This window comes from Scophthalmus maximus, chromosome 18 (genome assembly GCF_022379125.1).
Source record: "Scophthalmus maximus strain ysfricsl-2021 chromosome 18, ASM2237912v1, whole genome shotgun sequence".
Lineage (NCBI taxonomy): Eukaryota > Metazoa > Chordata > Actinopteri > Pleuronectiformes > Scophthalmidae > Scophthalmus > Scophthalmus maximus.
Genome location: NC_061532.1, coordinates 17,850,001 through 17,877,081, shown reverse-complemented (window position 1 = coordinate 17,877,081; position 27,081 = coordinate 17,850,001). Strand labels below are relative to the sequence as shown.

General features: G+C 46.9%; 2 protein-coding genes across 5 annotated transcripts in view; both read right to left on the bottom strand.

Annotated features, from left to right (window-relative positions):
- The window catches only part of fam184ab (family with sequence similarity 184 member Ab), a 96,200-nt gene extending 89,855 nt beyond the window's left edge, over window positions 1-6,345 (bottom strand). For 2 of the 4 annotated variants that reach the window (XM_035618134.2, XM_047328763.1), the window contains exon 1: window positions 5,611-6,344. In XM_035618134.2, coding sequence (XP_035474027.2) covers window positions 5,611-5,805 — 195 coding nt within the window. In that variant the 5' untranslated portion in view covers window positions 5,806-6,344. Of the gene's footprint in view, window positions 1-5,610 lie in introns of all 4 variants that reach the window. The other 2 variants (XM_035618132.2, XM_047328762.1) reach the window with 2 other exon arrangements.
- An 11,494-nt stretch (window positions 6,346-17,839) lies between these two features.
- The window catches only part of man1a1 (mannosidase, alpha, class 1A, member 1), a 103,087-nt gene continuing 93,845 nt past the window's right edge, over window positions 17,840-27,081 (bottom strand). Inside the window, exons 10-12 of the mRNA XM_035617183.2 lie at window positions 26,254-26,426; window positions 26,032-26,147; window positions 17,840-23,239 (exon numbers count right to left, since the gene is read on the bottom strand). Coding sequence (XP_035473076.1) covers window positions 23,113-23,239; window positions 26,032-26,147; window positions 26,254-26,426 — 416 coding nt within the window. The 3' untranslated portion in view covers window positions 17,840-23,112. The remainder of the gene's footprint in view (window positions 23,240-26,031; window positions 26,148-26,253; window positions 26,427-27,081) is intronic.

The following is a 27,081-nucleotide window of genomic DNA, read 5'->3' as shown; positions in this document are numbered from 1 at the left end:
TATATGTATATATGACAGCCAGTCGTGTCCCGCCTGTCGCCCGAGACACGATTGGCTGCAGCAACGCAGCAAGTAGTCGCAGGGTGGTGGCCATGTGGCTACTGGGCCGAGGAAACGTCCAAGGTCGAGCATCAAGAATGACTCATCAAATCTGCATCCTGCGCACACACACACCTCCAAAATCTACGAGGCCACTGCGTGTGCGAGTGTGTCCAGGCAGGTGTAGGTGTGTGTGTGTGTGTGTGTCCACAGTGCTTTGTTTCCACTGGATAGTGCTTAAAGAAGCCGGTGTGCCCCATCTCTCTCACTCCCTGCTTTTCTTTTTCCGTCACTCAGTATGTGTGTTTCAGAGAAAGTGTGTGTGCGTGTGTGTGTGCGTGCGTGTGTCGTATCTTAATGAAATCTGACAGAATTGTGACAATCAGTGAAGGAGCATCCTGCTGAGGTTAATAAGCTGTATTCCACACACACACACACACACACACACACACACACACACACACACACACACACACACACACACACACACACACACACACACACACACACACACACACACACACACACACACACACACACACACACACACACACACACACACACACACACACACACACACACACAAATCTCCTGTGTGTGTTTTCATTCACCTAAAATCATATTCTGAGATTAGGGAACTCTGACATCATGGCTGCTGCGAGGGGACGAATGTTTCCAGTTCATCGCCTCCAGAAAAAAGACCAAAACAGTGACATCTCTCTTCGTCCTCGTCCTCCACACACTTCCCGTTGGCTGCTGTGATAAATAACAGCTCGTAATGAGATGTCACTCTCAGCCTGTTTGGTCGTCTCCGCTGCCCCGCATCATTCACACCGCTCGCTCGTTTGTTCACTCGTTCACACACACACACACACACACACACACACACACACACACACACACACACACACACACACACACACACACACACACACACACACACACACACACACACACACACACACACACACACACACACACACACACACACACACACACACACACACACACACGTTACATTAGCTTCTATTTTTTTCCTAAATGTAATACGTGGTGAATGAGAAATCGTGTAGCAGGTGGCGAGTAGCAGCGGGAGTATTTTCACTCTGCCACGAAGAATTTATCAACATGAAAATACATGCATTTTAATCTGAAAACGCACCGTGCATAATCTGAGCGACAAATCTCCACATGACGAGCTTTTTAAACATTGGCACGGAATCATGCGAGTGCAACTAACTGGAGCTTTGGGATTTTTTTCCGGAATGAGTGATATCGCGCGGCGAAGATCCCGTATCAGCCTGATTCTCAATCCTCCGAGTCTGCAGCCGCACTCCTCTGACCATCTGCTCTCTAACCCCCGACCAGGCCACACAGATGACTGCACCACCACCCCTGGATTATGGCATCAACACACACAGGCACGCACACACACACACACACACACACGCATCTTGGATTTCATGCTGCTGCCAAGTGATGACTGTGTATTTGTGTAGACTGGTACGAACCGTCTTCCACATTACTGTACCCATGTAGGAAAATATAGGACATATGCTTCATTTTTTATTGATCGCTTCTTTTCCAGCAGTCATGAACAGACACTCGTGGCCCAATGTGAATATTGGGGGGATATTTTGGAGAATCATAAGATTAGAAAAATTGCTGAACCGTGTAGATTCTCATCTTTTTTGGGGTCTTTTGGTAGGAAGCACAATCAGAGAGGAGCTATAAGCTCGACTTGACGATGAATAAAAACACATAACAAATGGCGACGTCGCGCTGAGTTTCTGAGGTCAGGGTTGAGAAAAGCATTCCTCCAAAAAAATCAATCTTTATATTTTGAATTGAAAATCCTGCTGCCATCAAATGTTTATGTGCAACAGCAGCAGCGGCACACACACACACACACACACACACACACACACACACACACACACACACACACACACACACACACACACACACACACACACACACACACACACACACACACACACACACACACACACACACACACACACACACACACACACACACACACACACACACACACACACACACTACAGTATTTCCCTATCTTCTGTCTCTTTCAATCTCATCGTCCAGAAATACATGGAAAGCTCAGAGGTCTATTTCTGACTCACTTGGAGGCTAAAGTCAGTCAGGCATTGCTGATGCAACACACACACAGACACACACACACTCGCGTACACACACACACACTCTAGGCAAGGTAATACATTTCCCATAACGCGTTCTCCTGACGATGCAGAACGACACGCCGCCCTCTCCGTTTCCCAGAGCCCCAACGACAACCAGAGACTTGGGTTCCTGAGTCACTGTCGACAGGACGGGGCCGCGGAAAATCAGCTTTATTCCTCTTCCCACTTGTCCTACACCACATTCCACTGCCCTCAATTATAATTCATACAAAGAAAGAAACTTGTTGCCATAGCAGCAAAAAAAAATCATGACAGTGAAATCCATGCAGAGCCTGAACTACTACTACACAAAGGGGCCGGGGAGGGAAAAAGAAGGCAGATCTGTGGGATTAAAAATTACTGCAGGAAGTCATAAATAACAGTCGCAAGCAAAACAAGTCCTGCGTCACAAATCATGAAATTCAGAGGAGGAGGAGGAGGAGGAGGAGGGTCGCGATCAATGGCCGACGTACTGACTGACTGTGCATGAGAATGTGTTTGCGGCGTTTTTTGGCGTCAAAGCTCGACCGCTGCACGTCGATGCATCACTAAAAAAAAAGGGGCTGCGTGATGATGACACGTGTAATCATCAGAGATCGGGAAATGAGGAAAGATTGTCATACAGAGAAACTGACTTTTTTGGGGGGGGGAGGGGGGGTAAATCACAGTTTGCAGTCGGACGAGTGTGAAACACGAGAAGACACTCGGGGTGTTTAAAAGTAGGCCAGTCAACACATCGCGAGATGAAAAATTCAGACGCCTCCTCGATCACTCGTCGACTCGTTCCCTCAGAGACACGACGGAGCGAGCTGGAGATCGAGCAGCTCGTGGGGGGGGGTGGGGGGGTTGACCGACCCCGCAGAGATCAGGGGTCAGCGTGTGAGCAGATGGCCCCTGATGATCCCCGTTCCCCGGCTTTTGTCGCGGCCCGATACGACGAGGATCAGATGTGTCTGGGAATCACGTGGCTCGACACAGTGACTTGTGTCGAGTACGCTCAATATTACGCTCAATATTCAGCTCAATATTACGCTCAATATTCAGCGATGCCACTGTCTATGCTCCTGTTAAGCCATTGAACTGCATCTCCATCCTGTCGCCGAGCGGTGATCTGTTATATTTACTTTACACACTGTAGCTTTAAGTGTATTCTGGATTAGCTCTACTGTATTGTGCCTAATGCATATCAATGAGGTTGTTGCTGTCGGACGTTTGCCCATCAGCCACCGTAAAACAAAAAAAAAACTCTGTGAAACCTCTGAAGTTGCAGACACTTCCGAGCAAAGTTGTTGCCGAAATTGCTGAGGACAAGTGTTCGTTCAAAGCTACACTTCGTGATATTTAGAAGAACTTATTGACCAATACGAGTTAAATACAGTTCCAGGAGGTGGACCCGACCTCCGCGTGAGTCTCCATGTTTGCTACGTCGCGTTGAATACGCTTGTTGCACAAAACGGTTTCAGAATACGCCGGAAATGGAAACAGCGGTGCGCCACCATAAAGCGTCCCCTGTCGGCCGCCCAGTTGGTTGCAACTTTACCACCAGATGCCGCCAGAAAATGACAAAAAAAAAAAGACACACTGGGGGCTTTAAAAAGAAAAAATACAGGATTCAACTTAATATTTCACGTGTCCTTTCCTGGGCGGTGGTCTCAGAACAGTGACGGGTGAGAGAACGGATGCTCACATTACAGCAGGGACTGAGCTCGGCTGTATCACAAATCAGTCGTTAAATTATGTATAAAGTTTGTCTACAGGTGTCGAATAAAACTCAAATGTAAGACAAAGAAAATATGTGTGTGTGTAATGTTTGTGGTATAGTTTTCCTGTTAAACACTGGTAGGTTTTACTGCTAGTTACGAGGAAGAGTTAACTAACAAAAGACTTTTGCATTTCAATGTGACTTTAAAGAGTCCACACTGCACCGAGGCTTGGCACACACCGAGCTCCAAGGCTGCAGAATTATGGGGTGGGTTTTTTATTTATTTATTTTCTTCAGCCTCCACTTCCTCAGCACAAAGAGATATATATATATATACAGAGAGCACAAATCTAATGGCTGGAGTCAGTGGCGGATCCTTGGAGGGCTTGCGGGTGTCAAAACCCTTCAGGCGCAGGAGCAGGAGCAGGAGGAGGATGAGGAGGAGGAGGAAGAGGCACCTGGAAACATGTGAGGCTCATGGTTCAGACCTCCAGCTTGATGATAATGACACACCGGAGCCCGAAGAACCTGCGGCGAGGGAGGAGTTCGCTCGCTCGCTCTGTTTTAGAAGTTGGAACCATGTCATTTTGCCAAGTGGGCGATGAAAGCAGGGGAAAAACACACACCTTTGAAACGCCCTTGAAAGCCCCACAGGTACGATGAGCGTGGAGAGTTTAAACATCCCGTCGCCAATGAAGCATCTAAAATCAACTGATTCCTCTTGACGAGTTCCTACAATCAAATATGAACTGGAAGAACAGCGCACGTGGTTTAGTAGAACTATAGATCACGTGATGAATAAATGAATATTTGAGTGAAATGTACATGAAAAAGACAGAAAAATCCAAATGCACCACACGTGTGGTGGCGTTACTCAACGGGGGGGAATCGCGATGACCAACACAAGGAGAAGGATCGTGGAAATCTCATGATTTGATCCATTATGATTATGTCTTTGTTTCCATATGCATCAAAGTTTTTGCTGCATAATCAGAATGAATGGATGAATGTGGGTGAGTGCAACAAGAGTCTGCTCCTGCTGCTGTATAAAGGTGATTAATGAGTGATCTGATGAATGTCGAGGCTAATGACCTGTTATTGATGGATGCAGCATCACGAACACACCTTCAGGGGAAGCAAGATATAACCTCCCAGGAGAAACTGGCGCCAAACTCCGTCGAAGAATTGCACATTTTACGACTCATCTGGGCTTTTGACGTCGATGCGCGCGCGTGCTGCACATTTTAAAGCATTGTATGAAAAGATGTGGAGCTGATCTTCAATTCGGCATCTAATTTAAACACAAAGCAGCGTGAATGTCGATGAAAGATCAAACTTTAATGTTGATATCAAGTGTAACTCCACCAACATACAGCTGTGGTGCGCGGTCTAATTAAACAGATAATGACTTTGTTTTTGGAACTAATGTTTCGAGTGAGCTACAGGTATCTGAAGATGAACATTTTTTGGAGGGAAATCAACATTTTTCATTCACCTGGAGTTGTGTTCGCGTGCGCAAAATTGGCAGAATTCCCAACGGAGTTTGGTGCCGCGATGGTTTTAAAGGTACAAGACTCTTAAAACCCCCGCGGGGGTTGAAGCCACGCTGCCCGGGGGGGAGACAGAGAGAGACGGGGGGAGAGAGGACCAGGCCTCGTCACTAACCTTCGTCAGCTGCGCGATCTTCTTGCTCATCTTCAGGTGCAGGTCTTGGGTATATTCCATGGCGGCGATGCCGGCGGACTGGAGGCTGGACGCCGAGGAGGGAGCGCTGAATTTGCTGCCCGGACCGGCGGCGGCGGCGGAGGCGGCGGCGGGGCAGTAGTACTGCTGCTGCTGCCAGCCCGACCCAGTCGCCATCTTCACGGCGAGGATGAGGATGAGGATGATGCTTCAGATACGTATTGGGGCAGTAATAATATTAATAATTCAAAAAAAGTGGACGGTGTTCTGAAGGAGGCGGTGACGAGGGAACTGGGACAGTGTCGGGAAAAAAAAAATACAATTTCAACAAAACGAACCTCTCTTCGTCCGCACACTGTTAGAGATGGATGTCATTGTTTTGGCTCCGTGTCCCGTTTTAATAGTTCAACCGAAAACGAACGTCCGCGACGACGACGACGACGACGACCATCGTCCCGTCCTGCTCACAATGCGGTGGCCGGCTCCGGAGCTCCGAGTCGCGGGCTCCCGTCGCTGCTGTCACCTGCCCGCCGATGTGGAGCCGCTTCCGGGGGGGCGGGGGCAGCGGGTCCTCGGTCACCTTGATGCCGAGAGAAAGAACCGCCTCACCGGGAGCCGTTAGGAGCGAGTCCTGCTCCGGCTACATGGACGGAGGGACGTGTGTGTGTGTGTGTGTGTGTGTGTGTGAGTGAGTGTGTGTGTGTGTGTGTGTGTGACAGTGCGCCGCGGTTGGTTGCTGCTCCACTGTTGCCATGGATCACCTCAACACTCCGTCGTGCTGCGTTCACGTGAGGATGGGAGCAGCAGCGCCGCGTTCACGCGCTGTGGGACACCATTGGAAATTAGCACACTGGCTCCGACCCAGGGGAAATTCTGGCAGTTCTTTTTTTTTTTTTTTTTTTTTTTTTTTTAAATTTGCTCTTCCAGAATACGGTCTGGATCATCCCCTCCATTGGGAAGTGATTTTTTTTTTTGCTTCCCAATGCTTTATGCGCTCCCTGTTGCGTTCCAGGTTACCTCGGAACTCGGACCCCGAAAGTCGGATTGGTGATTTTTTTCCGACATCCCGAGTCTAACTCCGACTCGCAGGGCCGTTCCATTTGCAATGTTTCCGACTCCGATATCATACTGGAACGACAAACCCGAGTTGCGATTTCCGAGGTAAACTGGAACGCAGCATTATAACACGACACGGAAGGAAGCGACTATTGTAAACAAAGATGGCCGCCGCTGACGAACGAGCACTAGAAGTGCCTGATGTTTTCACATTTCTCCCACATAAACGGTAAAACAAGTTGTGTTTGAATCATAAAGCCAAGAAGGAAGAGATCCCTCTTTTTTTTATTATCCCTTTCTTCCCGGGAAGGTCAGGGTTGAGATAAAAATTAAAATTTTACACCACATTTTATTGTGATGTTTGACTATTCTAAGTTGACAAGGACGTCTCTCCAACATCACAGGTCAAAAATATAGAAAAAGACTTATTAACTTATTAATGTGCTCAGCTGACTATGAATCAGTCAGGCGTGTATGTCCAGTATTGCTGTGTGTCATGATTAGACTAATCAATACTGGTTATGGCCTTGACAACAGTATTTAGTCAATGCATGGTTGTTTGATTAATACATTTACTGTAAACTGACTCAACAATATGCTTCACAGTTAGAATATTAATCGTCACATTTAGCTTGTTTTCTATTAAATACAGTTACACAAAAATGCAGTTGGTATTTCTGATAGTAATCCACTGTGCTGTAATCGGCATTCAGGCTCCTGTCGTGTCATAGGTTGAAGGATTGTACATGAGCTTCCGACCTGATGCCGTTCTCCCCAGTTTGCGTGGAATTGCATGTTTTTTTTTACAAAGATTAAAACCTGGCCCACCATCTGCTCTGCACACGGAGGTTAACTGTTAACACGCCACCACCTGTTCAGCCCCACAGAGACCGTAAAAAACATGAGGACCACATGTTTGTGTTCTCGAACGCTTCACATAATAAAGAAAATAATATTTTTGAAATAACAACAAAAAAAAAAACTCCCAAAGAAGTAAGTTTGTAAAAAATTGAAATTCAAATGGAATAATTCTGTTGCACATTCCTCGTCTCCTCTTCTTGGATGCGAGCGTAAATTCCCAGGAGGGGAAGTCGTGTGAAGTACACAGATGTTCCATGGCACATGAATGCATCCAAGATGAATTTTTACAGTGACGTCGCTTCATCTATCGAAGCTTAACTTGAGTGAAATAAAACATTTAAAGTGACTGGGAAGGTACGCTGCAGGCAGCGACTCACACACTCACAGGTTCCCTGATGGTTTTCTATTTGTGGTTTAACGTGATGTCTGTGTATGTTTACAGGTTTGTGTTATAATTTATGATGTTGCACATTGATGCATACAGTATATTTGCATCGCTGTATTTTGTTATATTGCCGAAGCATTAAGTCCCAAAAACAACTGTCATCTACAAACTTATTTACATCAGAAGTAATGAACATTATCATTAATTGTCCCTTTATCCTGTAAAATTGGTGAGTGACTCTGGGCTATATATAATTTATTTTCCATCAAATATCATAAGGGTCCCAAGATCCAAATGAGCTACTGTACTATGGGCTTGCAGATGAGGGATAGTGGACAAAACAACGGCTGAAATAAATTGAGATCATCTAATCAGAGGTGGTGTATTATTTTTTTGTCTTTCAGAAAAATACGAACATTGGAGCAAAGTGCAAAAAATATATATGTATGAAAGATGCTTCAATTGTTAGCATGCTGGCTAACCAACTTACTACTTATATTAGTAACCTAAACCCAGCATTGTGCAGACTTTTAGAAAAAGGAAACCCCTTTTCTTTATGAAAAATATAATGTATGTACCAATGTATGTAGTCAGCTGGAAATATTAGGAAATCAAGGAGTGACAACCGGCTCATGATACAGTGGATAAAATCTGTGTCAAATCTGGAATTGCAGCAAACAAAACTAACATTTTTACCTCTTTGTGAAATCACAGATCTATAATAACTGTAAACATGTCCCCGTTGTCACTGTAAACTACACATGTGGGTAGCAACAATAACTGAGTTGCTAAGTGAACCATCAATTATGCATTTAAAAAAAAAAAGAGTATGTGATTACAGTATGTGTCAAATAGGTAAATTGTAGTTCTATATAATTTCCCAAACCCCTAAATAACCTCAACATCATGGCAATAACTAAGCCCAACCTGAAGTCATAGAGAGGTCAAACAGAACAAAAACGCACACACTTTATAATCACTCTTGTTCACCGGAGCCTGAAGGAAATATGAGAGCGTTCATTTCTGTGTTGTCTTTCTCCTGCTGTGGGTCAATAACTCTCTTAACCTTCGGGGGCGATGAAAACTTACCGGAGGAAGTAAAGCTTTATTTATATGGCACTTGTTAAAGGTCATGTACTGTATATAGCCACTGGAGCCCCGGCGCCTCGCACCAGGCCACACCTCTCCCGTCTCTTCGTTCTTGCCGTGGCGGAAAGCGTCCTGATTGTGGGCGACGTGAGCAAAGTCTCGTTGGTGCTAAACATCATCATGCTGCCGCCGATGTGTCCTTGCTGTGAACAATTGAACATGTGACACCTCGGGGGGGGGGGGGGGGGGGGGGGGGGGGCATCAATGAGCTCTGACAAATCCTCTGCATCTGCCGCCATTTAGCGGCAAAAGCCTCAACTCGCGGAAAAAGGAATAAAACATTTCAGGGACAAAGTGAAGGAAGACACCGATGAGTGACGGGATGTCAGCAGGATGACGGACGAGTGTGAGCGTTGTTGATCTTCTTCACCTAGCGTTCGCCAAGAGAGCAAATTAGGTATATTCGCAAAAAAGTCACACAGACGCTGCGTATAAAATGACACTACAAGACTGAGCGACAGGGGGTCACACAGGACACGATCTCTGACCAGGAGAACCCCCGACTACTCCGTAGTCCTGTGCTCTGATTGGCTGCTCTGATAGCGTGACTCTCGAATCGCGTCTCTGAAGAGTTCACACATAGTCGTTGGTTGACCAAACGCCGATATGGCTCCGATCTGGGGCGTCCGTCGGGGCGTTCCAGAGATTTTGTCAGCGAGAGGAAAATCGGGGCCAAAAGATCCCGTAGCGTGAACTCGGCAGCATCCTTTGAAGGGTCACAGGGGGGCGGAGCCAATCCCAGCTGACCCGGGCAGTTCGCCCAGCGTATCGCATTGAACTAGGCTGCAAGTCTTTGGACTTTGGGAGGAGTTCAGGGTGCCTGAAGAAAACCCCTGCAGATAAAACAGTTAAACTCCACACAGAAAGGCCCCTGGCTGGTCGTCGGGGTCCAATCCAGAACCTCCCTGCCGTCAAACGACAGTTCTGGCCCCAAAAATTACAACTTACTTGTATAGGAATCGTATTCTTGCTTGATTTTTGCCTTTCCTACCATGAGAGGCGTCGATGGACCTGATGGGAGTCGGGTCTGGTTTAAATAGCTGCCAGATCTTGGTGCAGTTTTTCTTCAGACTTCACAAGAATCAGCTCCAGTTGGAGCCACTTGTGTGTGCAAGTGTCGAGGCCCCGTCGACCGAGCTGAGGACAAATCTGGTGCGACGCGGAAAGAAAGATGAATTTAGGCGACTGGTGTTTTGGTCTTCCAACACCAGGGAACGATCCCGTTTGGCTGAAGAAGCGACGGTATTAGACTGCAGTGTTACACATATTTTCATTCCCAATAGCGGTTGACAGGCTGTTAAAGTCCATGAACCTCCGCCGTTGTCAGTATTTGTCTCTGCGCTGGGGATATAATGAAGAGAACAAGACTGAGCCCAGACCCTCCGGAGGCCACTTCCCTTCGGCGTCATGTCGGTGTCATTGAGGGGGCTGGCAGGGGACACTTATTCCTCTCCGCTCATATCAGTGAATCAATAAAACTAAAATGCGCTCTGAGCGGGGAGCAGCATCCTCGGCTGTCCCTCTTTGTTTTTCAGTAAACTCGGTCATGTCGCAGTGACAGCAGCTGCCTCAGCCCTTTCATTTATTAATTCCCGTCTTGGGACGCGGAAAATCTTATTACTGCAACTGACCGCGCGCATCAATATGGCAGAGTCCTGCACCACCGCAGTGTTTCAACACCAGTTCCTGCAACGAGGTATATTTACAGTTCCTGGGAGATAAACAAGGAAGAAATACCTGGTTTTAATTAAATGTATCAAATCCGAAATACAGTATCTCATTAAATTTGCTCGTAGCTCGTAAGAATCACGGGTTTCATGTTCAGTCAGCTGCTGTTCGATGAAGACGAGTTGTTCTTCTGGACACGTCAGGCCTCAGGCAGAGGAACAGAAATTCATTCTGACGGTTCCAGATACATTCGATTTTATAGAAAATTTTTACTCAATGACTTCACCTGCATTATCTACTAAAAATGTTCTTGCAGCAGTTTCTCTGAGAACTTGTTCCTTTGAAGATTCATATGATTTGTGAATTGCATCCTACTGAATTTCTGTTGTTTAGTGTTTTTGCATTCTTCTACTTTTATCCAGTTTGAGTTTTTTTGTTCACTCGAGCAGTGTTTTTATCTAACTTTTTGAATTAGGGCCTGAGCTCCACTGACAGAGTCAGAGCTCCAAGTTGAGCTCCAATCTGGGACACCTCGGGATCCTGGAGGAGCTACATGTCCCACCAGGCCTGGGACACCTCGGGATCCCCCAGGGGGCGCTGGAGGAGCTACATGTCCCACCAGGGGGCGCTGGAGGAGCTACATGTCCCATCAGGCCTGGGACACCTCGGGATCCCCCAGGGGGCGCTGGAGGAGCTACATGTCCCACCAGGCCTGGGACACCTCGGGATCCCCCAGGGGGCGCTGGAGGAGCTACATGTCCCACCAGGCCTGGGACACCTCGGGATCCCCCAGGGGGCGCTGGAGGAGCTACATGTCCCATCAGGCCTGGGACACCTCGGGATCCCCCAGGGGGCGCTGGAGGAGCTACATGTCCCATCAGGCCTGGGACACCTCGGGATCCCCCAGGGGGCGCTGGAGGAGCTACATGTCCCACCAGGGGGCGCTGGAGGAGCTACATGTCCCACCAGGCCTGGGACACCTCGGGATCCCCCAGGGGGCGCTGGAGGAGCTACATGTCCCACCAGGCCTGGGACACCTCGGGATCCCCCAGGGGGCGCTGGAGGAGCTACATGTCCCACCAGGCCTGGGACACCTCGGGATCCCCCAGGGGGCGCTGGAGGAGCGTGGAGAGGGGGACGTCCCGGACATCCTGATCGATTGAGTTGAACGAACTCTCATCTGTTCGCCCATTCAACTTATTTCTAGGAAAAAGACTATATTCCTTAATATTAAAGTAATAACTACTGTACATCAGGAAAAAAAAAAACCTTTACTAGCAGATTTGCCCATCGCTACTTTGGACCTCGCTCAGAAAAACTGGCCTGGTGTTTTGGCCGTCGGTCAGTTCTGACCGCGCAATCGGTGCCAGCGCGCAATTCCCAGACCGATCAGTGATTGTGATGATCTGTAAAATAGGCCATATCCCGATTCGACTGGGCTCTTGTTGAATAATGAAGAGGGACGCGCTGGCTCGGCTTCATCTGCACTGAGTCGGGGTCCTTCTGCGGATCAGCCTTTGTGTGTGTGTGTGTGTGTGTCTGTGTCTGTGTGTGTGTGTGTGTGTGTGTGTGTGTGTGTGTGTGGGGGGGGGGGGGGGGGGGGGGGGGGGGGGGGGGGGGGGTTTTCGGAGAAAAAGTGAAAACGGTGCGAGCTGTGGGAATATGGATCGTGTCTGGTTCGACCAAATGATGGACCGCTCGCTATTGTTCCCTATTGTGCAGTGGGGATTGATACTGTGACTGTAAACACACACACACACACACACACACACACGCACACACACACGGGCGTAGCACTGGGCACTCGGCATGAGCACCTGTCAGCTGATCTACTGACCGGTGACTCAGGGAAGTGAAGTCTGGCTCCCAGAATAGCAGCGACCTCGCGGAAATCGTAACTTTTACTACCTGAATACATCAGGAGTTAGAGAGTTACTATCAGAACACACACACACACACACACACACACACACACAGTATCATAAATGAATCAGCATCATAGCTGCGGGGCCCCACAGAGACTGATTATGTAAAGGGCCCAGAATCTGGTGCTACGCCCCTGTACACACACACACACACACACTCACACACACACACACACACACACACACACACACACTTGTTTGTCATCAATCTGCGTTTCTATTTCTGGAGGACGGGATATTGAGGCGCGCACTCCGCTTCACTTCTTCGAGCTTAATAACAGGAATATTTTGTAGGTTCGTGTCGTCGAGGGGAACAAACTGAATCCCGCAATTCAATTAGGAGCGAGGCCGGCGGCGGCGTCTCACCCAAAAAGTAATAAAGTTGAGGACATAATAACCAGGAGAATCTAATCTCTCTCTCTCTCTCTGTGCTCCCGACAGACACGGCGTTAAGACCGGAGGAAGAACCATCAAGTGGAAACATGTTTGCATCCGTAGCTTCAGAGGAGAGAAACACACGATTAGGTCAATTCAAAGCAAATGTGTGAGATCGGCTAAATATTTATATATAACATGTATATCTATGTATATATAGATATCTGTATCTTTGTCTCGTAGTGACGCCGCGATGGAACACCAAGACTTTTTCTTCCAGCTACTCGCTGCTCGTTCCTCAGTCAAGTCTCAGGATCCTGACGCTCTGGAGTTTAATCTGTTTTTTAATCAAGTAATGATTAAAATATATTTTATGTAAAAGACTTTCAATGGCTGAAATTTTTTTAAAATCGGTTTCAAATTTTCTTTTATGTTATTTTTTCTCATGATGTTTAGTTCAGTGCTGTTTAGTTCTGCTTTACTCCGTAACGCTCGTCCACAATCTGGAAGGTCGGTAGTTTTTTCGATCCGTGGACGAGAACATTCAACCAGAGAACATTCAACCAGAGAACATTCAACCAGAGAACATTCAACCAGAGAACATTCAACCAGAGAACATTCAACCAGAGAACATTCAACCAGAGAACATTCAACCAGAGAACATTCAACCAGAGAACATTCAACCAGAGAACATTCAACCAGAGAACATTCAACCAGAGAACATTCAACCAGAGAACATTCAACCAGAGAACATTCACCGCTTAGTTTGGTGAGTTAGTTCATTGGAACACGGGACATTCGTCCAACAAACGAAGTTTAAGAACTAAGTTCACATCCCTCCATCCCTCGACCCTCATCCCTTCATCCCTCCATCCCTCGACCCTCATCCCTTCATCCCTCCATCCCTCATCCCTCCATCCCTCATCCCTCCATCCCTCGACCCTCATCCCTTCATCCCTCCATCCCTCGACCCTCATCTCTCCATCCCTCCATCCCTCGACCCTCATCCCTTCATCCCTCCATCCCTCGACCCTCATCTCTTCATCCCTCCATCCCTCGACCCTCATCCCTTCATCCCTCGACCCTCATCCCTTCATCCCTCCATCCCTCGACCCTCATCCCTTCATCCCTTGACCCTCATCCCTTCATCCCTCCATCCCTCGACCCTCATCCCTTCATCCCTCGACCCTCATCCCTTCATCCCTCCATCCCTCGACCCTTCATCCCTTCATCCCTCGACCCTTCATCTCTCCATCCCTCGACCCTTCATCCCTCTACCCTTCATCCCTCCATCCCTCGACCCTTCATCCCTTCATCCCTCGACCCTTCATCTTTCCATCCCTCGACCCCTCATCCCTTATCCCACACCCCTTGATCCCTCATCCCCTCATCCTTCATCTTTCCATCCCTCGACCCTTCATCCCTCATCCCTCATCCCCTCATCCTTCATCCCTCGACCCTTCATCTCTCCATCCCTTCATCCCTCTACCCTTCATCTTTCCATCCCTCGACCCTTCATCCCTCATCCCTCATCCCCTCATCCCTTCATCCCTTCATCCCCTCATCCCTTCATCCCTCGACCCTCATTCCTTCTCCCCCCCCCCTCATCCCAATACTCAACCTGTGATAAGATCATTGTTGTTCCAGACCCGTGGGCCTGGTCCTTGTCAGTGAAACCACGTCTCATGAAACAAACAACGGACGACGATCACAGACGAGGACGCGTCATGAACATTGACGGAGGGTAAAAAAAGAAAAGGCCTCGCTGGATCATTAGGTGCCGTTGCCTTCGCCCCGTCGCACCTTATGGATCCGTAAATGTGTCACGCTGTCGTCATGGAGAAGTGGCGGCCCAGTGGATGAGCGACGTCCTGCGCTATTGATGTTGGGATGCGAGTAATGGCCTCGCTATTGAGCTCAGAGAGGTTTGGATGAGGGGAAGATCTATTATCCTCCTCCTCCTCCTCCGTGTGTGTGTGTGTGTGTGTGTGTGTGTGTGTGTGTGTGTGTGTGTGTGTGAGAGGAGCAGTAGAGCTGTAGACGTAGATGACGCAGCGTCGACACTGAGGTTGGAGTCTGGTTCCTGTGAACGCTCCCACGTCACCGTGCGGTCAGTGAACGCAGCGTTCGAGTTTGGTCTGGTCCCAGATCTCGACGGTCGAACGTCCAACGAACCTGAACGAACAGAAAATACAAACTTTTGACGAGAGGAGTTTCTTCCGGTGCTTGAAATTGCCAGATGAATGTGTCAAAAAAGAAAACTACCCGTTTCCTCTAATTGGAGACGAGAAGTTTAACATGCGAGAGGAAAAGGCTACAAGTTCCCTTGTGTTTAAAAAAAATGTAACTTTAACAAACTTTTTGTTTTCGGGAAAAACTGTTAAAAAAGTGAAGAATTTTTAGCGGATACAGAATTGGGGGTGTGGCCTGACTGAGCTCGTCCACTGCTCTCCTACCTCCGCCTGCAACCAAGCACCGATTGGACGGTACCAGCTGTCGATCAGGCTGTATCCAGTCTATTTGACTCTGAATGAACCATAATGTACAAAATGAACATCACGATGTGTCGACGAAGACTTGAAACCAGAGACTGAACCATGAACTCCTCCGGAAAATCTTCGCTGACGTCACGAATCAAGCGAGAGGTGGATCAGTGGGGTCGCCCCCTGCTGGTCATTACAGAGAATGCGTGGTGACGTAACAAACTGTGAAGCTACAATTTGAGAAAAGTTTCCAGATATCGCACCTCGTGTTTTTCCGCCCAGGTGAAACTACGACGTCGTCGCGTCGCTTTCAATGTTGCTGCCGCAATGAATTGTGGGACGGCGGCGTGTTCTCCTTCCCGTCCATCTTCACTGACGTTATAAATGGAGTTAGAGTCGCCCTCTGCTGGTCCTTCAAGAGAACACATCCAGTCGTCTATACGCTCTCTGATCAGATACGGTACGAGGATCTTTGATCGTCAGAACTCGACGTGATTCTGCTCCAATCATAAAAACAATCAAATTCATTTTATCAACATTGATTAAAAACATACGTTTGGGTTCATTTTCTAAATATTTCAAGATACTTATGTTTAAAAAATGTAGAATTATGTCACTGGTACTTCTGTTAATCTGCTGTGCAATGCAATATAATTTACTGTGGCACTTACAGTAATGTACAGTATACACACACACATTAATAATAACCATCAGGCTTCATAATCTGTGTCACTCACTGTGCTATGTGCCAGAGAGAATAATAAACAGTTACATAATAATCCCCGACATGGATTATCATCTGGAGAGTCGACGAGTTGACAGGAAAATGTTTTGCCTGGGGAATCAGATTTCTTTTCTTTCCTCGGTTTCATCGAGTCTCTGAAACGTCTGAGATGAAGTGAAGTAGAAACTCTCCCGCAGTCGGACGAGCAGGAATAAAACTGTCGCTCGGCTGAAACAATAAGATTCATCATGATAATATCTCACAGAAAATCAAATCACAGTCTGTGATACAGGATTCTTTTGCGAAGCCAGAGGCAGAACACGTACTGTACTGTACTGTACTGCGAACACAAACATCCATCAACGTGTTCACAAGGAAACTGAACAAGTTTTTCAAGAGGAAACACACACAAAGAAACAAACCTGGAGTCTGTTTCCTCTGTTCTTCAATAAAAGATGAAGCACAGGAGAGAAAAAAAACTGTTCCTGCTTCAGGCTTGTTCAACACACACACACACACACACACACACACACACACACACACACACACACACACACACACACACACACACACACACACACACACACACACACACACACACACACACACACACACACACACACACACACACACACACACACACACACACACACCTACCTCTCTTTGGACAGTAATAAATAATAATAATAATAATAATAATAATAAAGAACACTTTCCCCTGAGGCGACTCACACTTCAGTCACATTAGCAGCTTCTGACATCGACGTGTGAAATAATGAATACGATGGAAAGAAAAAAGGTTTCATGCAAACACGTTTCATCGACTCGTCAGAAACAAACAAAGCTTTTGATTTGACCGGATAAGAAACAATACAGTTCTGGATATTAATTACATCTCGTCTCTCTGGAGACCGGACACCTTTGTGTCGGAGGTCAAAGGTCGATGAGCTGCTCGACTCTTCTGGGCTTTCAGACGTCACCGGTGGTTGAAGGGGTTCTGTTGCCCGACGGTCTGACGGGGGGGGGGGGGGGGAGTTAGGTTTGAGAGTTTGAGAAGAAGAAGTTAGTTTGTGAGCTTCAGCAGAAGAAGGAAACTCGCTCAATGTTAAAATCTGGAACACGTGTAACGTGCACATTAGATAGAAAACGTGTGATCCTCTGCCGCCCTCTGCTGGTTCTCAGGAGAACTGTCCACTCACACGAGGAGAAATCATATCTGACACATGAAGATGAAATAAAACCATCAGAGTTCAGAGTGTTTGACCTGCGATTCATTGAAACAGGTTGAATTATTAGTTTTTTCTTTTCTTTTGCTGACTGTTCATTCTGTTTCTGCTCGACAGGTCGGAGACATAAATGTTTGGTTTTCCAGTTTTTCCCAGAATTCTCCAAACTTGGAGATCAGAGGTTCGTCTTGGCGACACAGGTGAGTGAATGTGGTGGGCGGAGCTTCTGAAGGGAGGGCTGTGTTCGATTGGCTGTCGAGTTCGACCGTCATCAAACTTTCTCCTGCATCGCCGAACTCTTCCTCTAATTCATACCAGATCTGACACGTAAAGAATTCTTCTGAGGCCAAAACCACCAGTTATTAAAAGATTTTCTTTATTCACAATAGAAGTGTAACAAATATAGTTTATTAAAAAGTCTGCTGCTTATTAATATCATTTTAATCCATAATCTCAGCAAGATTTTTATATAAATGTAGAACGGCCCATTTGCCAGAATGGAATATTTACATTTTTTGTTGTCAATAACAATAATAATATTAAGAACAACAACAACAATAATATTAACACAATAAAACAAATTTCCCCACAAAATTAAAAGTATTGCATATAAATGCAAAAGTAAACTATGTGCAATGGAATGATTATCAGCAATAGTTTGAACAAAAACATTTCTGAGGTTGGTTTCACACGTTTAGACCTTTTAAAGGGAAATGACAAACTTTTTAGGAGTTGAGGTTATTTAAATCTCAGGAAAACAAACAGATTTATTCAGACTTTTTAAGGGAAGCTGAGTATAAAAAGTGAACTCCTAAAACGGGCGTCATTCCCCTTTAATATCCACTGGTTGAAAGGCATCGGAACGCAACAGACCGTCAACACTACAACATTCAGAACCAAAAAGAAACAAAAATCACCAGAAAGACAATTCAACGTTTTTAAGGAAATTAAAACCAAACAAGGAGCAGATGCCTGATGTCACGTTACAGTGATGGACGACCACCTGCACTTCCTCCCCGAACAGGAAGTGAATCGACCACATCAGTGTCACACGAGCGGGAACAAAAAAAGAAACTTTCAAAAATGTGATAAAAAAAATCAGACTTCCTCCGGAAAATGCGGTGAACAAGACATTTGAGTCTAAAGTAAAAAAAATCTTCCAACGAGCCGAAGGTTGTTTTTTTTGATTTAAAGCCGCAGAACTTCACCGACGAACCTCAACACACGGGACGGAGACGGAGAACCGTCGCTCCTCTACCAGGAAGTAAAGGTTCATGAGAAGTTCTCCGCCCAGTTTTTCAAGCCGAAATATTTAATGCTTCCACCAGAGGGCGACTCAAAAGCTCAAAATCTATAGTTGAAACAAGCAAAATCTTTAAAGGGGCAGTGCGCGATTTTACTCCAATAGACACTTTGGTCAAATTCCACTAATATTTCCGTGTGCTGAAAACATTTGTAAACATCACTCACTCCCCGACACTTTAAGGAAAGTGCTGCCGACAGACGCTACGACTCAGGGGTTTTGGCCAATAGCGGTCAGCGCGTCCGTCTCCCGTAACCGAGGCCGTGGGCTCGAGCCCCGACCAGTAGAGTCGGGGGAAAAAAATCAACGACGAAAGATCTTTCTTTAAAATCACGTACTGCCCCTTTATCCGATTAATCAACGATCAAGAAATAACAAATCGACCAACTCATTAAACAACAAAGTACGACGATCGTCAGGTTCCAGCTTCTCCAATGTGAAGATTTCCTGCTTTTCTCCATTTTGAATAATTGAAAATAGTTTTGTATTTTTATACTTTTGTATCATCTAACGTCACTTTACCAGGAGATCAAATCCAACGGCCTGAATATAACCAGCGTCGCATTGGCCTCATACAATATGAAGGTCATTCATTGGTCCCCAGCTCAATGGTCACCAACTTCAAACTTGAATTTAAATGTGAAGGAAAAAAAGAAAATCCAAAACACTGAAGCGTCTTTACAGTGGAAACAGTCACGGGACCAAATCACTGCGGGCGACCCGGAGCGATGGCGAAGCAGCGTCACGGCACCGCGGACCAGAGTTTCAAGTTTCAAGGTGAGACGCGTGCGAGCGGAGCAGCGTCGGCATCTGAACACTTCACCGTACGATGAACACTTGAACCTCCACCGGCGTCAGAACGACGAGGAGGAACACGAGGCCGTTTTCATGTTCCACAGAAAGAAGAAAACTAAAACACATCGGGATCATTTCCTACACGACGAACACACACACACACACACACACACACACACACACACACACACACACACACACACACACACACACACACACACACACACACACACACACACACACACACACACACACACACACACACACACACACACACACACACACACACAGACACACACACACACACACACACACACACACACACACACCTACCTTTCCCCGTATGTGCTTAACGAGATAAAACTAAATTAAGCGATAACAGAAGCACACAGAAGATATTCACCCTCTCCACTTCACATTGGATCATACATTCATACAGTTCGTTGTTCGGTCGACTTCCTTTGATTCTTTCTGCCACGACTAAACGTCACTTCATCAAAAGATACAAAGATTCTCTTTTTGTTTTGTTTTTTTTTGTCATTTTTTAAATACGTCTATGAATTATTGGCGGAAGCTTTTTCCCCCCACGAGCTCTCACCTTGTAGCTCGCGACGTGATTTTTGGCAGATAAACAGGAAGTTGCTCCTGAAGCCTCGAGTGGAGGATTGTGACCCGGTGAACCCACAGCGCCACCTGCTGGAGCGGAGGGGTCACATCCCCGCGCCCCCCCCGCGTCCTCTAGACGTCCACGACTACAGAATAAATTAACAAGTCAGCAAAAAGGAAAAAAAAAGAAATAACAAGACAAAATGCACCTTTACAGTTCATCGTCACATGGATCATAAGGTGGAACAGACTCAGTCCGTACAGCGATGGAGACGAGGACGCGGCTGACTGACGCGCGTGTGTCGGGGCGTCACGTGCTTATTTTTGGTTTTTATTCTTAGAGAAAAAAATGAAGAAATAAATAAAATGTAGTGACTTTGTCACTTCCATCCGATCTCCCCCTCCAGGCGGATAACATAACATGATCTGAGGTTGATGATGAAACATGATTTGGTAAAACAAACTTCTGGTTCACTTCTTCTTCTACTTTCTGAAATCAACGCGTCGGCGTCTTTCTGCAGTAGCCAACTTTTAAACTTAAACTTTCTTCTTTTTAAACGCGTGGACGTAATAAAACAAATCTAGGTTTTTTTTGTAAAGTGATACGGAAACATGGACTTTTCCTTTTACAAACTGCTGCGGTGTGTTTTCTGTAGGAGTTGGTTTTCTCCCGCTCGGAGGTTCTCGGGCTCAACGTCTTCAAAGCACATTAGTACAGTAAGTCGTCTGATTAAAGCTCAGTGGGAAGGAGCAGGAGGACCGGGGCTTCGCTGGAAATAAGAAACACTGATGAATACATCCCTGGCAACATCTCTTGGGATGAAGATACATGAAATATATCGTTTCAGTGATTCAGGTCCGATTTCTCGGTTTCATACTTTCCCAGATTCGCAGACGTTGAAGCGTTTTTCCAAAAAGTTTTGAGCTCAAAATAGGATCAAATCTATGAAAGAGTATCGGAGTGTTCGTCCTTCAGCCCAGGTCTCACGTGCACTGTAATGAGAACCTCTCACCACTAGATGTCAGTGTTGGCGAGCGGAGGACCTGGGAGACGGAACTCTCCCTCTGGTCTCAGAGACTCTGGTGCTGAAACTCGACTGGTCTGTGATCTGTGTGAGCCGCCTCTCCCTCCCTCCGACCCTGCTCAACAGCGAAGGCACTAGATCGAAGACTAAACTGGATCCAACCTGGCCACAGTTCTGTGTGGCGCCTGGAGGAAGACGGAAAGAAATATGAAAAGTGGGGCGAGCGGGACGTCGTTCTGCCGAGGACAGGTCGCGTCGGCACGGAGACGTAGAGGATGAGGAGGGGAAGGTCTGCGTCGAGTCAGTTTGGCTTCTCGTGTGTGTGTGTGTGTGTGTGTGTGTGTGTGTGTGTGTGTGTGTGTGTGTGTGTGTGTGCGCGGAGGGGAAAGGTCCCAGGCGAAGTCCAGAGTCTGCGTCTCCTCACGGAGGAGAGAAGATCCTGCAGCCTCAAGGACGCTGGAGGACGGAGAGGACGGAGAAGAAGAAGAAGAAGGTCCGACCGATACACGTGACATCACCACTAGTCCGCTGATGACAACTACAAATATGAATTCATATAACTAGGTTGTTTGAGTTTGTCTCTACACATGACCGGATTTAGATTTAAAGACGTTGAACATCAAGACTTCAAGAGAAAGAAAACAAGACTGACATTTCAACGACGACAGCCTAATGAAACTTAACTTGACAAGCTTTCCCCCGGAGCTTTCACCCACTCGTCATGGTCCTGCTCCTTCGCACGGCGGGTGAGTGAGTTTAAGAGTTCAATAATAATGATAACAATAATGTATTTGATTCACAGGGCGCCTTCCAAGGTGGCCATGGCCGCTTTGAAGAGGAAGACTGTAAGATGTGGGTGAAAGCTCCGGAATCTACTCTCAAAATGCCGTTTGAGTTTTCTTTCCTCCGGCTCCTGTGTCGGTCAAACCTCTGGACTATTGGTGCAAACGTGAGAAGAGAGAAATAAACCCAGAGGCCGAGAAGCCGAAACAAAGACGCAGAGGAACAGGAACAACCTTGTGTGAACGTCTCGGGCAGGAAGCGGAGGAGCCGGTGTCACCGAACTCGGAGGACGGAAGGAAGGAGTCAGGTGTTGCAGGCGGCGGAAGCAGAAGCAGAAGGCGGTTGTGCTGCGACTCCTCAAAAACTGAAGACGGTGTCGAAGCTCAGTTTGGGCAAAAGCGGTTCCTGCTCAGATCTTGAAGCCGTACAGAAAAAGACAAGACGATGCGTGAGAGGCGAGCGGATCCTCCTGCAGATCACCGGCCCGAGAGCCGGAGTCCATCTGTGATTGGTCCCCCCCCCACACACAACAAAAATCTGGGTCCACAACATCCACGTCTGGGAGACGACTGGTTCACGTCCGTCGGTGTTTCTCCTTCACGCGGCTGCAGCGTCCCACCAAATACTGTCGGACGTACAGTGTGATGATCGGATTCTTTAAGGTGACAAACCCCCACCACATCTCCACAAAGTACCAGTTTCATAATCAAAGAAAACTAAAAAGAACAAAACCCCACAACACCAGTCTGAAGATGCATTATCCTGCAATTTAGCACATTATCCGTTTTAAACTCGTATCCAGGGCCGATTCGTTTATCACATTATTCAGTAGTAAAAAAAAAGAATGTATAAAGTTGGTCCACGTCAGTGTCTGGACTCAACTAGCGCTTAAGAAAAAGAACTAAAGACTGGACTCTGCAGCGAGAACTCTGCTCCAATCGGACTCAAATTCAGTTTTGATCCCGCTGGAGAAACAGAGGTGAAATCCGTCCCGTCGCCGTCGGAGACCCCAACGGTCCGAGGCGGACGGAGGCTCAGGTTCACAGGATCAGACGTTCTCGCACTTGGTTCTTTTTCTCGCTTCCTTCCCGTGGAACGCCGGCGCAGGACGGAGGCGCTGCTACTCCACCTCGTTGGGTCGCTCCGTCTTGTCCTTGGCGATGACCGGCAGGGGGTGGGCCTCGGTGTTGAACACCCAGTGGTCGAACGGTAGGTGGTCGTCGTCGGAGAAGAGCAGGTAGAGATACCTGGAGGAGACGAGCACAGAGGGAGACGCGTTAATGCAACACAAGATGAGAAAAACGTGTCCTGGTGGTTATGAAAATTAACAATTTAATATAACTGGAAACACGTGTTGTGAGCGAAGGCTCTGTTTTCATCAGGTGGGAACACTTTTATGACCTTAAAGCTACAGAACTTGAATATATTGTCCATAACTGTGTGTTCATAAATGTATAATCAACTCTGAATGAGTTAAATAGAGTTACGTGAGGTGGACCGACCTTTTTGATTCTCAGTTGGTTGCAGTTTGCAACTTTACCACCAGATGGCGCCAGAAAATTACAAAATTAAACACTGGGGCTTTAAATTTACCTGTACGAAAAAAACGTTTCGTACGTTTCTATTTTCTCAATTTAAGTTTGTAATATTTGATTGTATGAGTTTTTCCTTTTTATTTATAATCATTTATAACAAAGTTTATGGTTAAACTGTGAAACAAAAGCCAAGATGTGAGCATCTGAAATTTTTAATCAGTCGGGTTCTACAGTGCATTTCAGTCAGCACCGTGACCTTTTACCTGTATTTACTGTAATTACAGTTGCAGAAGCTAAAAAACTCGGCAACGGAACCAACAAATAAAAAAATTGGTCAACATTTGTGTTCGTGGAGAAAATTCAGGGTTAAATTTATTTAAGACGAATGAAACTTAATGAACGAGCTGAGAGGCTCGTTGTGAACGAGGCCCTGGAACCAGCCTCCTCCTGCTCCTCCTCCTCCTCCTCTTCCTCCTGCTCCTCCTGCTCCTCCTCCTCCTCCTCTTCCTCCTCCTCCTCCTCCTCTTCCTCCTGCTCCTCCTCCTCCTCCTCTTCCTCCTCCTCCTGCTCCTCCTCCTCCTGCTACTCCTCCTCCTCCTCTTCCTCCTCCTCCTGCTCCTCCTCCTCCTGCTCCTCCTCCTCCTGCTACTCCTCCTCCTCCTCCTCCTCCTCACGACCCCTGGGCAGCAGTGAGTGATGGAGGGCCGACAGCCGGGTGAAGTACGACCGTGTCCTTGGCAGCGGCGGGAGGATGAGAGACAGGTCGTGGCTCCACGTGATGCCACGACCAAGTGTAACGTTTCGAGGTGACTAGACTTAAAAAAGGTTTTGGTCTTGAACTGGGATCAATGTTCTCAGGTCCAGTGAGGTCGGACTCTGGCATCAACTGTAACTGTCAATCAGCCTCAAAGTGTCTGTGGACGACTTCTGATAAGAGACGATGCTAATGAGACATTTAGAAAAATGTCATCTCTCACTCTCAGCCATTTTTTATCTCAACAAATTGATCTGCAAAAGGAATCCAGACATCTCACACACGTGTGTGTGTGTGTGTGTGTGTGTGTGTGTGTGTGTGTTAATCAGGAATAGAGGGTGACGCCTGTTAAAATTGACAGCCCATAAAGAAGCTGGATCAGGCTCTTTTAGCCTAACCTTGACTTCCTGTAAACGGCCGCCCGGCTTCCAGGAGGAGGAGGAGGAGGACGTGAAGAGGGGCGGGGAGAGGTGGAGGATGAGGGAGGCCATAAAAATATTGATGGAGGTAAAAGGCAACAGAGAGAGAGGACGATAAATTTGGTCCACCAGGACCGATGTCGGCGGTGACACATATATATATATATATGTACATATTTTTTTGGGGGGGGGCCATAATGATAGAGATAATAAAACTTCAGGGATGATTAAAATACATAATTTAAAATCATTTAATTTCATATTGCCTGCATAGTGGTTCACAGTTAGAGATTTTAAAGAGTGAAGTTTTTTTCATTTCTCCTCATTTTACTTTATAAACTCGCGTCCAAACTTTCCATCAAAGGCAGATTTACATCTGAAAACTGCATGTTCTTGACATTATGGTTTATAAACTAATAACTACAGATAGAATCAGGCAGCTCAAACAGAATCAGCACATCTGATCACACGTAGAAAAACATTTTCTCCGTTGTTTTCCGCGCGCGCACGCACGCACGCACACACGCACACACGCACACACACACACACACACACACACACGATTGTTTCTCGTAATATTTTCTGGAACTGAGTAGCCAACTACCTAGATGTCTGATTCGACCAATCAGGGCATCTTCAGTGAAGCAGGCCCCGCCCCTGAGTTCCTGTACTTTCGGCGGTAGGGGGGCTAAAAAGATTAAATTTGAACTTGATTAAGATTCTGTCTGTTGATTTCCTGCAAAGCTTCCTGGTTCCTGCCGTTGATGTTTTTACTCAAAACGTCAATATCTTCACATCTAAAGATGACCACATGCGAGCAGATCTGAAGTGTCATCATGTGCTGCACACAGCTACACTTTCTTACGGAGACACGGACATTAGTTATGTATCAGTCCCACTGGTGAGTTATTCGACGGCCAGTTACGTTCGTGTGGTTTCTCTGCCCGACGTCGTATCTGTTCACTCGGAGCATGAAACCTTCTGTACGAAACACTGATTCACTCAGTGTGTGTGTGTGTGTGTGTGTTTGTGAGAGAGTGTGTAGTGACGTAACCTTGGCAGTGACCTCAGCTACTCTCCGGAGCCTTGTCTGAATTAATGAAAACATCGTATTTTATGTGTGTGAGAGAGTGTGTGAGACCGTGTGTGTGTGAGACCGTGTGTGTGTGAGACCGTGTGTGTGTGTGTGTGAGACTTGACACCTCTGTCACTCCGGGGGATGCAGAGTTCCCGTCCGCCTCCGTGAAATGCACTGACTGGCACAATCTCAGCGGGACGGCGGTGAGGGGTGAGTCTGAACATGGAGACGTCGGGTTTTTTCCGTGACTTACTTGAGTGTCTCTGCCAAGTAGAAGCTCTGTTGTACGTCGTCGTGGTTCGGGGTCGAGGCGTAGACGTCCCTGATGCCGCTGTAGCCTCCCTCCACTTTACAGTGCTGCTCCAAGGCCTGAAGGACAGACGGCGAGACGGACACACCACGGAGCACAGGGAGCTGTGGTTAGTAAAGTGTCAGGTCTCGTTCGAGCAGCGCGGCGAGATGGAAGCGGACTGACCTGCACGGCTTCCCAGCCCCACTCTCTGTACTTGGGGTCGTGGGTGAACCTCCACATGTACATGTAGGTCTCGATGACCTCGGGGCGGAGGATGAAGTACTTCTCGTTCTGCCGGGTGGCGATGGCCTCCACCCCGCCGTCGAAGCGGAACGCCTCTGGACCGAGCTTCAGCGCTGCGGGCGAGAAGAAGAATGAGGAGGAGAGGAGAGGCGTCGTAAGGAAACACCGGAGGCGAGCTTTTGTTTTACCTAACAACATTTTTACATCATTTCACGTCTAAGTTATGCGTACGGGTGCAGTGCAGAATAATGTCCCGAAAAAGTTCAGGTCTGCGTTCTATCAAAAAAAATATACAAATATGTAATTGAACTGCTCGTGGTGAAGTTTCCCAGAGCTGCAGCTAAAAGACGATGACTCACAGGTCGACTCGGGGACGGTTTCAATCAAGGGAGGAAAATTAAAATGATCTGACTGAAGATTGAAAATAAAAAACATGCATAACCTCGACTTCAGGCTTCTATTAAAAATAACTTTTAGATTAGAATTAGAACCACAAAAGATGACAAGTGCACGGAGAGAGTTTAAAAACCTCAAAACCTTGTTGAGACAAATTCAAGTAATAACTTAAACATGGCAATGTCCCATATTTAGAAACCTCTTCTGTGTGTACAGCAGCTGATCTGTGCATTCATTTCTATGGAATAGACACTTGATGACTGATGAAAACATTTTTCACAAGACCAGAACAGACTGAAAACAATGAACTGAAGAAAACACACATGAGCGAACTCGCATCTGCTGTCGATTCACAAGAGGATCCGACTAAAT